General features: G+C 46.0%; 1 protein-coding gene across 3 annotated transcripts in view; it reads right to left on the bottom strand.

Annotated features, from left to right (window-relative positions):
* LOC119177304 (uncharacterized) overlaps positions 1-14904 on the bottom strand; it is a 206879-nt gene that overhangs the window by 136754 nt on the left and 55221 nt on the right. For all 3 annotated transcript variants that reach the window (XM_037428763.2, XM_075878365.1, XM_037428764.2), the window contains one exon: positions 6089-6350. In XM_037428763.2, coding sequence (XP_037284660.2) covers positions 6089-6350 — 262 coding nt within the window. The remainder of the gene's footprint in view (positions 1-6088; positions 6351-14904) is intronic.

Raw genomic sequence — 14904 nt, 5'->3', positions numbered from 1 at the left:
GAACCCCACGTAAAACTAACGTCTTTCTTCAGAAGATCAGTGAGTGGTCGAGTGATTGTTGCAAAACCTTCCATGAACCTTCTAAAATAGGAACACAAAGCTCCAGGCGTCCTTGACAGACTGGGGCAAAAGAAAGGTCGTGATGGCACGAATTTTCTCCAGGTCAGGCGGCACACCTGATGCGTCGACGAGGTGGCCCAACACTGTAATCTGCTGGCGGCCGAAGTGACACTTCGACAAGTTTAGTTGAAGGCCAGCAGTGCGGAAGATGTCGAGAACCACTGACAAACGCTGAAGGTGTGTCTCAAATGTAGGTGAATATACAACGACATCAACGACATCGTCCAGGTATCACAGGCATGTTGACCACTTGAACGCTTGTGATAACCTTGAACTGATATAGGCAGTCTGGAGTTACAAACGACGTCTTCTCTTGGCCTTTTTCGTCGACAGCAATCTGACAGTAGCCGGAACGTAGGTCTACTGAAGAAAAGTATCGGGCGCCATAGAGACAATCGAGAGTGGCATCGATGCGAGGTAAAGGGTAAACGTCCTTTTTTTGTGATTCTATTCAGATGGCCGTAATCCACGCAGAAGCACCACATGCCATCTTTCTTTTTAACGAGCACAACAGGGGACACCCAAGGGCTCGAAGAGGGTTCAATAACTCCGTTGGCTAGCATCTTGGTGACTTCTTGTTGAATTACTTTACGCTCGGTGGCAGACACACAGTATGGTCACCGATGAATGGGATGAGAATGATCCTGGCCCACTCGCAGCGCTTACAGCCAATTAGAGGCCGTCGTGCTTTCTCCGAGGCGCGGAGGCGGTAGAAGTGAGCGCCATTTTTTTCTTTCTTGTGTTAATGCGGTGCTTGACGAGTGAAGTCTGGCCGAGTGGACGGCTGTCAATGTCTAATATGTCGCGGTATGAAGCCAGAAGGCGGCACAGCGCGGCTGATTTCTCAGGTTTGAGGTTCGGGGCGATCATGAAGCGTAAGGTCGCATCGAGGCACGTGGCATCCTGCGAGTAATGTGGGGGCTCGGGACATACGTCTGCCGTAAAACAGGTGACGTGGTCATCAATTAAGGGATTTAGCGTGGCGACCGAAATTCCTTGGGGCAGCACTTGTTTTATGAAACTGAAATTGATAACAGGTAAATATGTTCGGTTAGAGGCCACGGTTACGACGGAGTGTGGGACAGTAATGTCAAGCGCCAGGAGAACATCAGGAATCGGCGTCACGATATAATCATCGTCGAGCACGGGATGGGGTGTTGCCAATTCAACGAATGTGAGGGCTTTACGTGGTATCCGGAAGAAGTCAGTGGTGCACAGGCTGTTCGGGAGTTCAGGATGAGAATCCTGGAGAAGAGCAAGTCCTAGGCAGAGAGTACTGGCGGCACAATCAATCAGGGCAGCATGCGTCGATAGGAAGTCCATGCCAAAGATTAGGTTGTGAGGGCAATTTTCAAGCACCGTAAATAAAACGGGGACATGGCGGCCGGCAATGCTAACACGAGCGGTACACATTCCAGTGATGGCCACATTTCCACCATCAGCTACACGGAGGGCTTTAGTCGCTGCAGGTGTGAGGACTTTTTTGAGTAGGCGGCACAGGTGAGCACTCATTATGAACACTTGAGCTCCGGTATCAACAAATGCCGCCGTCAAACAAATACAGTCGAGCCCGACTATATCGAACCCGTTTATATCAAATTATCCCATATATCGAGCAATTCCTAAACACGGTAAGTTTACATTGAGAATATATTGCAAAAGTTGCTGTTTTATCGAACGAAAATAGCAACGACAACTGATATATCGAACTCCATGTGCCTCAAAAGTGCCAAAGCAAGTTGGCTTTCCCTCGCGGTGGCGGGTAAACCTGCCGGCGCCACCCTAGAAAAAGTTGGTTAGACCCGCTTGTGCGCGGGCGAACACCCCCCTCCAAGAAATGATCCTGGCCCGCTCGCAGCGCTTACAGCCAATTAGAGGCCGTCGTGCTTTCTCTGAGGCGCGGAGGCGGTAGAAGTGAGCGCCATTTTTTCTTTCTTCATGCTTGTGTGCCTGCTGCTGCTGATTCAGCGTGGTCTGTGATGTTGCCTGTTGGTGCTCTGTGAACTGTATTGGCGTGCTGTCATCATGGCTTACGCAAAGAGGCGAAATTTGCCGTTCGCCGCGAAACTCGAAATCATCAATCGGGTTAGGTGCGGTAAAAAGAAGTCCGACGTCGCCACCACGTACAAAATTCCAAGGAGCACCTTCAGTACTATCCTGAAGAACAAGGCAGACATCAGGACCAAGTCGGACAAAAAGCCAGGTGCCCGTGGCACCCGACGTGTACGCGCTTCTGTGTATGAAGATGTTGATGCGGCCGTTTACAAGTGGTTTGTGGACGTTCGGTCGTGAAACATCCCGGTGTCCGGCCCTATGATCGATCAGAAAGCCAAGGACCTTGCTTTTCTACTTGGCAGGAATGATTTACAAGGCGGTTCAGGCTGGCTTCAGCGGTTCAAAGAACGGCACGACATCGTTGGCAAAGCTGCTACAGGTGAAAGCAGAGCGGCGAACCTGGACAGCGTAGAAAAATGGCTCGAGGAAAACTGGTGAGATATCGCAGCAAGATATAGAGCCCAAGATATCTTCAATGCTGATGAAACCGCTCTATTTTTGCAAATGTTGCCAAACAAGACACTTGCGTGTCGTGGCGACAAGACAAGCGGCGGCAAGGCAAACAAAGCTCGTGTGTCCGTACTTTTGGCAGCTAATTTAGACGGATCGAAAAAGCTTCGACCTCTGGTTATCGGGAAAAGCACGGCACCGTGGTGTTTTCAAAATGCGCTGTCGCTTCCAGTTACCTACCGAGCAAACTCAAAAGCGTGGATGACCGGGGAGCTTTTCAGCAGATGGCTATCGTCGTGGAATGATGATTTCGTAGGCGAAAATCGCAAGGTGTGCCTGCTCGTGGACAATTGTTCATCGCACCACTGCAGTACAACCTTCAGCAACATCGAGCTGCGTTTTTTGCCCCCGAACACTACGTCTGTACTGCAACCACTGGATTAAGGCGTTATATGCGCAATGAAAGCCGGCTATCGGAAGCGCCTGGTGGAGAGGCTGCTGCAGAACCTTCGTGTCGGCAGGGAGCTTAAGATCAACTTGCTCGGAGCTATTTCTATGTTAAGTAGACCATGGGTAGATGTCAAGAAGGAGACGATACAAAACTGCTTTAGGCATGCCGGCTTCCGCATGCCTGGTGATGACACCCCAAATTCTGACAGCACTGAAGACAGCGCAGGTGTTTCGGCCGAAGTTTGGAACAAGCTGGCAGAGTTCCCGGGTGTTATCGACGGATCAACATTCGACGAGCTCGTCAGTGCGGACGATGATGTCCCCATCATGGGCCAATTACAGGATGAGGATTACATTGCAGACATCGTGCCGACTACGAGCCAAAGCGACAGCAATATGAAAATCGACGACGGCCCATTGCCTACATCCTCAGAAGTGATTAGTGCACTTGCGTTGGTCCGGCGCTATTGCTTGAATGTGGAAGGTTGCGGCCTCAGCAGCTCCGACTCGTTGGACATTGTGGAGGCGTGCGTGCTGTCGCAGGCAGCGAAATCGTTGACACAAAAAAATCTGGGACTACTTTGTTCCACAGTAGGGCACGCAAGTAAGCCATCATATTAATAAAGTACTTTTCTTCTAGTTTGTTATGTGCCTTTGTGTGAAAACCTAGTATACCGGGCCTATATCGAATTATGCCATATATCGAACTAATAAACGCTTTTTGGCAAGTTAGATATACCCGGGTTCGACTGTACCGTCCACATACACCTCAATCAAGTTCGTATTAGTGGGGAGCGTCAACGGAGAATTTGGATCAGTCGCAATTGCTGCAGCGCTACCTCAAGCTCCCGTTGAACTATACATGTCACGCTGTCCTGCATGGGTGGTGCGGCACCAAGATCGGTGCAGGTTGATGTAACAGCCGTGTTTGGTAGCCGCGTAAATTGGGACAGAACACCGCGGCCTTTGGCCATTTCGAAGCGGCGGTATCCTTGATAGTCATATCTACGGTCATGACGTTGGGTACACGAGCAAGTTGAAGGCGTCGTCCGCGATGCCCTTGAGTATGTGGCCCACCTTGTCACTCTCTGTCATTTGCTCGTCCACTTTTCGGCACAACGCGAGCACGCCCTGTATGTACGAGACATACGACTCAGTTGAGGACTGCACACGAGTGGCAAATTCTTTCCCGCTTCCATTTGGCGGCCAAACGGGTCTCCAAAGATGTCGCGTAGTCGCTCTTTGAAGGTATCCAAGCTGGTGAGCTCGGTCTCATGGGCATCGTACCAGACACGTGGGGTGCCGTTCAAGTAAAATATTACGTTGGCGAGCATCGTGGTAGGGTCCATCGGTGTGTCTGGCTAACATGCTCATACATACGGAGCCCGTAGTCAACATCAAGCCCAGGTTGTGCAGAGAATGTACCAGGATCACGGGGGTAGGCCATCGTCAGGTATGTAGTGGCTGGAGCTACAGATGGAGACTGAACGGTGTGGCCACTGTGAAGCTTCGTGGTGAAGACGGGGAACGTTTCATTTCCACCAAATATTTTACGGAAAAAAAGGGCCGGTGGTAAATACATCTAATCTCCAGCCCCGTATCGACGGGGCTGGAGATTAGATGTATTTAAAACCGTGGCGAGACCAGTTCACCAGCGATCGAGCGGAGACAACCCTTCGTCTTCCTCGTCAGGCACACACGTGCATCGCCCCTAGAGTATCAATATGCACACATATAGCAATATGAAGTAAGGCTGGCAGCCAACTCTTTTAGATCCAATATCGCGGAATTTCCATAGAACGCTGTTGTAAGCCAAAATGGCCGCTCCATGGAGAAGTGCTTCTTAAACAGTCTCTTCGCCCAAAAAGCGCACTAATGCTTGCCGAGATAGCATGCGCACCAGCTGTTGCAACTGCATCCTTAAAATAAAAATTCATCCTTGTTACTCGAGCATGAAAAAACGTGGGGGAGGAGATGGAGTGTTCATGCCCATTCAAGACGGGTGGTTTTCTTTCTGTTTGAGCATTCAACGGCAGTTCTAACACGCAGGGGGATGTTATCGTATGTGCCCTCCAGGTGATAGAGATGGGCCGGCTTATTTGATCTTTGCTTCAGCAGCGATTGTGTGCTTTTAGCCGCATGGAAGTTATGATTCACGGGTGCAACTTATCAATTTGGACTAGATATGGAACATGGCAGCGATAGCAAAAACCTGCCAGGAGTACCCATATAATAGCTATCATAATATTAATGCCGCCTTTTACTGCTAAATAAGTGTTTTGGGTTAGCTTTGCTTTTAGTTTTTTTTTTGTTTAATTTGTGCATTGATTTTCGGAATTTTTGTATCGGAACTGTACATAACAAATCCTCTTTATAACCAATTTTTTCGGGAATTTGTCGATTTTGTTATATCCAGGTTTAACTGTACATGCGGTTCAATAACGGACAGCAAGATTGTGCAGAGGGTTTGGCTAGTGGATAACCTCAACGTCAAAAACAAACTGCCACCGAGGGCTACCGATTTCACCGCAAGTCTTCTTCTTGCGCAATGGTCTCTATGTTTTGTTGACGAAGATAATGCTGAAGAGGCACCTCGACATGTGTAGGGCTGGGAAAACTTGCTAGCCGCAGCCAGGTTCAGCAAGAGAAGATGACAGACTATTTTTTACGACAGTGACAGGGTTGAAGCAATAAAAGTGCAGTTTATTGTGTATTTTCCTTAATTGAAAGTGCATTTAATTCGAATTTTTTTGCAGTTGCCTGAACTTCGTATTAACATAAGTCGTCTCTATAGTGTTGGCACACGCATGTCACCTATTGAAGGGTGGCACTGGCATTCTTGAACATGCATAGCGAATTTTCGCATCTATCCACTTTTTCCCGACAGTGTAACTTTTCAGTAGATGGTCAGCATTTTAGTATTTCCTGTTCATTTTTTCGTTGTTTTTTACATGACGAATGCCTACCAACTAGTTAAACTTTTTGTCAACCTGAAACAATGGTAGGTTCTCACCTGCTGTAGTTAAGGCAAAAGCTACAGGATTGTTTCCTGCTCTGGTAGGTTTAGATGCTTGCTTTACTGTAGACTTGCTGCTAACAGGTCGTTCAACAGGCTCGAGGCTGCCACTTGATGATGGGGCCACATGGCAACTCCTGATGTGGGACATAAGTCCAGAGCGCCAGGCACAGGAGAAGCTACAAAATCTGCAGTGATATGTGGTCACCACATCCATGAAATCCTCCAGGCGCTCCACTCGCTCTACACGTCGACCAGTCTGCAATTGTAAAAAGCACAACAAATGAAATTTATGGAAACTGCTACGAAACTGCAGTTTGGCATGTGAAAGAGATACCAAACTTCAGTTTTTGACATAGGCTGGCAAATTCACTCATGAGTTGACTCACTCAGACTAACTCAGACTAAGATCTAGCCGCAAGTTCGATTTTGAGTGAGTCCTGGTGAGTAATATTTATGAGAGTCTGAGCCCCGGTGAATCTAGCTAAAGAAAACATTGGTGAATCTGAGCCTGAGTGAGCCCTAAGCAGAAAATATATTTCTTGAGTGTGTCTAAGCGAGCTCCACTTTTTATTGCCGACCTATGCTTCTATCTGCTCACCTATCAGCATTACTAACAGCCTTATGTCACCATATGTTTACACTGAACTCTATAAACACAAACCTCCAAGCTTTAGCGTCCATGTGCCCCTTCAACATTCATTGGTCAAAGGCGGAAATTGGGAAGGGGGTGCCATGACCTCCCCCAATCACTTTTTCTGGACCCTGGATGGATGTTCAAGACAGAAATTTCTCCTGAGAGTCTCATATTTAATAAAACAGTCCTAAATGAATTGCAGCCCCTCATAACTCATACTTCAAGGTACAAGAAAAAAAGTCGTGTCATAAAGCACCGATTATGTGGGATAACAGAGTTGAAGAGCATTTACACTATAATCAGAAAAGCTAGTACTAGTACTTCGCTCGCGGTATCATTAGTAGATTCGACTCACTCAGTCTCACTCACACTAAGGTCAAGCAGTGACTTTTAATGAGTCCGGCTGAGCAATGTCGGCGAGTTTAAGCCTGAATTAGTCCGATCGAACAAAAGTTTAGTGAGGCCGAATCTGAGTTAGTCTAGTTGACGAAAATTTCGTTGAATCTGAGCCCGAGTGAACTCTCAGGGCAAAATATATTTCTTGAGTAAGTTCGAGTGAGTTCCAATGTTTTTGCCAACTTATGATTTTTGATGTAACCGCAATGTCAAAAGAGTACTGACAGAAAAAACTGTCCACGAGAGTAATTTTGGCTTGTTGGTACATTTTACTCATAGTAAATTCAATCTTTTATGCAAAATAAAAGTGCTTCACAGGTTCATTCTTACAATGCAAATGACACAAGAATGCTTGAATATTATGGCAGTTAAAAAAAACAACTAATTTTTCTACATTATTAAAATAAATTTTGTTCACCCTGAGGTTTGGCAATCATTATTTCATGCTGCACCAGTGAAGCCGCATAAAAGTGTGAATTTTTCCTGCATGTGTCTTCGTGCCACCATGTCATGTGCATTTACTGTTATGTTTGTGGCATAACTTCATGACAATGTTAATTTCTGGGGTTTAACCGAAAATATGATTACAATGGACACCACAATGGAGGCTCCGCAAGTTTCAACCACGTGGGGTTTTTAAACGTGCACCCAGATCTAAGCCCTCACACCTCAAGAAATGTAAAATTTTACGTGTTCATAAAAATTCTACCACTCTTTCATTCTACCAATTGAATAATACCCCCTTAGATCTTGTGAATTCATACTAGCATTTGGGCATTCACATAACTTCAAATCTAACCTGGTCTGTTCAAATAGAGTATATAATCAGTAAATCTAACAGCACGCTTCATTACTTATGCCATAACTTTTCAAATGCCTTATCATCCTTAAAATTACTACTTTATCAGTAATTAGTGCACCCCAAATTAGCCTAAACTGCAGAAGTGTGGGGCCCCCACAATGAAAACTTCATCTTTTCTCTAGAGCTCGTTCAAAATAATTCAGTTCGATTATTTTTTTAACTATAACCGTATTTTCAATGAAAGCTAATCTATGTCTTCCATAATTAGCATCTCGAAGAAAAATAGCTCACTTAACTTTGTTTCGTAAGTTATACGATCATTCATCTCTTAAACATGACTTCATTTCACAGCCGCATTACTTATCGTACTGCATCGACCATCGCTTCAAAGTCAGAATTCAAACAGGAAATACTAACACCTTTAGTCATTTTTTATTCGCCAGAACATCTCGGCAATGGGACCACCTTTCCAATGACATAGTCGCCATCAATGATAAACTTTATCGCCAGGCTATTTAACTCGGAAAAAATAACATGTTTTTTTTTTTATTTCTGTACTGTTGAATAATAATAACAAATTAGCTAACATTCCATACGCAGGAATAATGTCGTGTTACCTTGTTTGTTTATGTTAGTACTAGCTAAGCATTTCTTAACTACACTGTATGTACTGCTATTATCATCGGTTGTTTTATTGTACTACTGTATAATTTTCTTGTTGTATTATATTAATACCCAATTTTTGTACAATTTTCCATTTACCGCTCTTTTCTGTGATGCTCTAGGGCCTTGAGGGTAAAATAAATAAAAAAAACGTGGCTGACTCCCTATATAGGAATCAGTATAACACAAAAGTGAAACGTGCCTTTACAAAGGTAATTGAGCATTTATTGTGCATTATTTCAGCGACAGCAACAAATTGCAAGGTCACGGCAAGCAGGCTGAAACTTGCAACGCACACCTTAAGCAGAAAGCACACACAAAATTAGCATACACATGACGAGCACGGACTAACCACTGCCACAGCTTGACACTTAAAGCTCGCACCAAACACAACAGCGATTGCCCAGCCCTTGGACCAAGGCATCATTCGAGCTGTAAAACAGCTCTACAAGAAGAATCTGCTGCGCAGATTTCTTCTCGCCATTGAATGTGGCAAATTATTCTCCATCGACCTGATTGGCACGATTCACCTGCTCGAATACTCGTGGCGGCAGGTTGAAGCAATCACAGTTCAAAATTGCTTCAAGCGTTCTGGCTACAGAGTGTGTGCGGGCGACGCAGATGACGCCAGTGACACCATCGACCAGACTTCGGACATCGTAGACGAAGCTTGCAAAACTCTGCTAGCTGAAGTGCTGGAGCAGCAGGGCGTTACGGAAGGCATTCACTTCCCAGACTTCAGACACGCAGACAGCGATGTGCAGACATCTCCGGACATGTCCGACGAAGCCATTGTTGCCTCGGTTGTCGAAGTGTCGCCAAATGATAGTGATGAGGACGACATGGAAAGCGACAACACGGGTGATCCAGGTCCGACAGTGGCCGAAGCTGTGCATTGCGTCAGCGTCATGCGGGTATTTGCCGAGAAGATGGGGCTGGCGGAAAAGCTGGCTCACAGCATAAGTGAGTTTGAGGCCACTGTCGTTGCTGCTAGGCCTACGCGTCGTCGAATGAAGATTACAGACTTTGTCACGTGAAGTTAATAAATTACTGCAAGTTTTTTGTTCTTTCATCGCACTCCCTAAAGGTTTCTTTTTTTTGACAGGTAAGTGAGCGACCTGACACTATTTCGGTTAAGCAGTACTACCATTTAATACGTACTTTTTCCGAGCTCCGGCCAACTACGGTTTAACGAGGTTTCACTGTACCAACCAACCGCCATGGCAATTACTGGCGTGCCGTGAAACGCTACAGGAGTAAAATAATGTCAAAGACAAGACAGTGGAGCCACACCACTGTTAAAGCAGCTCAACAGATGACACATCATTCATCTTTCGTAAAGCACCACTCAGTGAACATGTCGCCAAAGAGGCCAAGCCAGCAAAGTTGATCAACTCAGCAACACCAAAACATAACATCAACGCCAAGATAAACACCAAAACACCTGTCTCGCATCAAAAGCCTAAGCCCAGAGCACCAGCGCAGCACAACAAGGACCCTGTTTTGGAATCCAATTCTTTCTAAGACAAAGCACCGAAGGAAAGGCGCCACCAGCTGCTACATTGCAACAGGGAGCTGACCAATCAAGAGCTCCTGGCAAGCAGACCGGCGCATTCGATAACCCAGAATCTGAAGCCGTAGCACCACCGAGTAAGAAGTCTGTGCACAAAGCAGTTGCCATGAAACGCGAACAATCGATGCAACAGGACAGCTTTTCCAATTCTTCTGGGAACGACTTGTCGAAACCGCCTCTTGACAAGAAGCAAGATATTGCAAAGACGGCACGGGTGCCTACAATGCTGCGCCAGCCAAGAAAGCTGCAGCCAAGCGAGACAAGTCTTCAAGCACAATCAGTTCAGATAAGCCTGAGCCGACGAAGAAGATGGCGCTGACATCAAGAAGTGCTGCCCCTCTGCCTTTGGCCTCACCGAAAGCGACGCTGGCTAAACCCCAGAAGGATGAGGACAGCGACTCAACCCCAGAAAGCGAAGACGGTCAGCCTTTCAAGAAGGTTGCCAATCCTCAGACCGCTGGCGCCAAGAAAACTAGGTTGAATATTGCGAACCGACATTTGCGGTTCGTCGATCTACCTCTGAGCTTGCCAGCACATCTTCAACAGACGTACGTTCAAGCTGATACAAGCCGTTTCACACAGTTCTTAACTACGCCAATGTGACTAAGACTTTTTCCAAGACTTTCTTCAGCATTGAACATCACGACCACGGGACTTGGTCGTAAAGGAGGGGTGGGATGTGAGGTGTTACCCATCCTGCAGTGCCCATCTCCCCTGTCTTCTGAAAGATGGCAGCACCCGCAGCCACTTCGCCTGCTGTTCTTCCTCGCCTTGCTAGGCAGCGCCCAGTAGCAGATGCTAGCAGAGCCTGCCTAAGACTGCACACGTTGCTTGCGTAATGCAACACTTTGATGTGCTTGTGAAAGCGTTGCCCTATTTCACCGCAGGGTTTTCAGTCTATCCTTCATTAAATATAGAATTACAGTTCCCGTTTGTCTTCAGCCTTTCCCCCTGAGCCTCACACTGGTGAGATGCTGTTTCTTTGCATTTAAAGCGCAGTACGTTGAAGGGTTCACGAGCCATTCGTGCTGATGCTTGCCGAGATTGCGTGTGCGCTAGCGATCGAGACCTTACAATCCAAGCTAACAGCTACTGCTCGATTTATCACAGTCTTGACGAAACCGCATATCAAACTGTTTCTATGTAACTGAAAGCACGACATTTCAGTCACGTTTTCAGGCATGGGGCACCTTGTGGCTGAAAATCAGGTGCCGTGGCACAGTATGGCGGTGATAAGGGACTTTCGACGCAACAGGGGTGGTTCGGCGCAAGTAAACCAGTTTGGCTCACAATGACGCAGCTGTTCCATCCCTGAAACTACCATTTTGGGACCAAATTCGTACTGGAAATGTAGGTTCCAGAGCTTATCCAGGAGCTACAGTCAAGATCACTGCTAGTGAGCACCAAATGAATCCATATGAAAGTTATCATGATAATGTGTGCCCTTAGACTCAAGACTACACAATTTAAAGGCTCTCTATCATGGGTGCAATGTACGTGCCCTCCTTTTAGTCATCTAGCATGTGGTATCAGCGCTTTAGCTTAAATTTAAGTACTAAATGGTATTGTCACTGTGCAGTATTGAAAATTGCATTCATTTTAAAATGTGGGTGCCCTTTGATACTTTAGCCGTTGTATGTGTTCGTTTGGTATGATTACAATCATATGACCCTCCAGGCACATTTTTGCCATCAACATTGGTGTAGTCTACGGGGTTCCATATAACATTCAAATTCACTGGCGACAACATCGCCCCGCATGTCGCATGTTCTACATGCGAGTGAAAGCGCACAAAGGCATCTGACGATTACGAACTCATGTAAAGAGGAAATGCACACAGGCCTTCTTTCACAGCACAAAAGGCCCATTGGGAATCCCAGAAGGGGGCCTGCGTAGCTCTGGCAGGAACTAAGTACTTCGATAGGCTGAGCATGCTTGAATGTGCCCTATCTTGACGAAGATCAGCAGACAGCTTATAACTTTGTACATACTGTGCTCTCAGAGCTCAGTTTGTATTGAAGCGAGAAACAGCATGAAAGTTGCTTCACTTCCTGCAGTGGCCACTTTTCCTTTACTCCAACACAGTGTTACACCAGATCGGTTCATGAAGGAGCGAGCTGCTAGCCTTACTTCTATTAAGATCCCAATTTATCGCTATCACATTGACTGCTTCGCTGTAGTGACACCGTAGTGACATAACTGTGATTATATATATATATATGGGAAAGAAGTGTATACCTAAGGGCTCGTTTTTCCGTGTTTTAACACATTATTAATGAGATCTAACAGACAGTAATGCCAAGGAATGTACAGGGGAAGTTATTAGAACCAATGGAATGTAAATAAGAAGAAAGAAAAGTGGATGAAAAAATAACCAGGCGTGAGCAGGAATCGAACCTACAACCTTCGAATAACGCGTTCGATGCTCTAACCACTGAGCTACCACAGCGGCCTTCCCTCCATCCACTTTTTTGGGTTTATATGTGAATTTAGAAGTAGGAGTGACAGTCAGCGCCATCTATAAGCCAAGCGACGAGTGTGAGAACACTCTTTTATGCGCATGTTTGGCGTCACGTAGCACGTGAACTTTATTATGAGCGGGCAGCTGATTAATAGTCCCTCGTATACAACCTAAACACACCAAGTCTGCCAGTACGAGACCCTCGTTCAATGAAATAAGGGAAAGAAGTGTATACCTAAGGGCTCGTTTTTCCGTGTTTTAACACAAATGAGATCTATATATATATATATATATATATATATATTTAGAATTTCTACAGAATAAGAAAAATGAGCGTATTTGGGGCATCTTTCAGCCACACAAAAAACATCATTATCTAGCTTGCCTCTGAAGTGAACATTTGGCGGAAGTCTGCCTGGTTGGGATAGGAACTGAAGGAATGAGAAAATTGCAACCAAAACAAATTAGGAAAACCTGACGTTTCCAATCAGGTCTGGTTTCTTCCTCAGGGGTAAGAAAGCCCGAGATGTGTAGCGCTTATACATGGTTGCTTGCCGTAACTCGTTGTAAGCTCTGGCAGTAGATGAAGGGCAATGTCCCTGTGTAGCGGTTGATGTTCGCTGCTGTCTGCTGAATGTGCCAGGATTCGAAGAGGAGTCACCGGCAAGAGTTCCTTTCTTTATTTAGAATAAACGCGTTGTCCACCACTCGTAGTGTTCTGTTACTGCACTCCATAGGCTGTTCAATTAACAGAGGTTGTTCTTGTGCTGCTGCATTCTTTCATGAGTTCATTGTTTACTCAACGTAGGAAGCGGGGCAGTTAGCACACGGGATTTGCTACATGACGGCCGGATATTTTTCAGCAGGTGCACAATCTTTGGGCCGAAAGATGAAACTGCCGATGTGGTGGATGGTTTGTGGGGGACACTGACCTCAAAAAATTCGATTTTTCAGTACAGTCATTTTTGACTGTACTGATTTTTTCAGTACAGTCAAAACCATTTATAAGATGCACTAATGTAAAATACAGACTGGTATAAGAGACACCAGAGTGCCTTCAGTAAAATACAGGTTGGTAAGAAAATGCATATGTGATACCTTGCTTTATAAGAGACATCTCATATTGTCACGATGAATCACAAGTACGGGGGGTTTATTAAACCACCGAGTAGCTAGCTCTAGGACGATGCATCAGTCGTGGCTGGCTCTCGAGTCGAGAAGAAGCACTTGATTTTTTTTTTTTTTTTTCTCCAGATTGAGAGCCCCTTTTGTACTCGACCCACTATGTGTGGGTGGCATTATCCCCCCTGTCGAAAAGAAAAAAAAAAGTCCCAAAAGAGGGAAAGAAAAGTACATAGCACCACCCCGATGTTACGACATAGGCACGTGAAAAAAAAAAAAGCAATTGGAAATTCGGATAAAGTAAAAGTAGAAATTAAAGAGCCTGCCAATATAGGATAAATCAATGAACGAAGAAGCAAGTTCACAAAATAAGTAAATAACACAAAGAACAGTGTACGGCAAAGAAAAAGTTACAAACAACGCGCAATAAATGGTTTCATGCGCAACACATGAACGACGTCCGGCCTCGGTCGTGTCCTGCTCTGTGCTTGCGGTGTTCAGTCCGGAACCACTTCGTAGTTCACGTCACTGACGCGGCGTAACACTTTATATGGGCCAAAGTACCGGCTCAGTAACTTTTCACTAAGGCCACAGTGGCGGACGGGCGTCCATACCCAAACTTGGTCTCCGGGGTTGTAAAACACTTCTTTGTGGCGGGTGTTATAGCGCCGTGCGTCTGCCTGCTGTTGCTGGCTGATGTGTAGTCGCGCGAGCTACCGAGCTTCCTCAGCACGCTTTGCGAATTCTTCGGCGTCGGTTGCCAACTCGTCTTCATCTTGACACGGTAGCATATAGTCCAGCATGGTCTGCACTTCGCGGCCGTAGAGAAGCCGAAATGGCTTGAATCGCGTGGTCTCTTGCACGGCGGTATTATACGCGAAGGTCACGTAAGGTAAGATCCGGTCCCATGTTTTGTGCTGTACGTCGATGTACATTGAGATCATGTCTGCGATGATCTTATTCAGTCGCTCGGTAAGTCCGTTGTTTTGCGGGTGGTACGCAGTTGTCTTTCGGTGTCTGGTGTTGCTCAGTTTGAAAACTTTGTCCATAAGCTGCGCCGTGAATGCCGTCCCTCTGTCCGTTATTATACTGGAAAGAGCACTGTGTCGTAACACGATGTGGCGCATGAAAAATTGTGCTACCTCAGAAGCCGTGGCTC

The sequence above is a fragment of the Rhipicephalus microplus genome, chromosome X, assembly GCF_043290135.1.
Source record: "Rhipicephalus microplus isolate Deutch F79 chromosome X, USDA_Rmic, whole genome shotgun sequence".
Taxonomy (NCBI): domain Eukaryota; kingdom Metazoa; phylum Arthropoda; class Arachnida; order Ixodida; family Ixodidae; genus Rhipicephalus; species Rhipicephalus microplus.
Note: the sequence above shows the minus strand (reverse complement) of the source record. Positions and strands in the feature narration are given on the sequence as shown.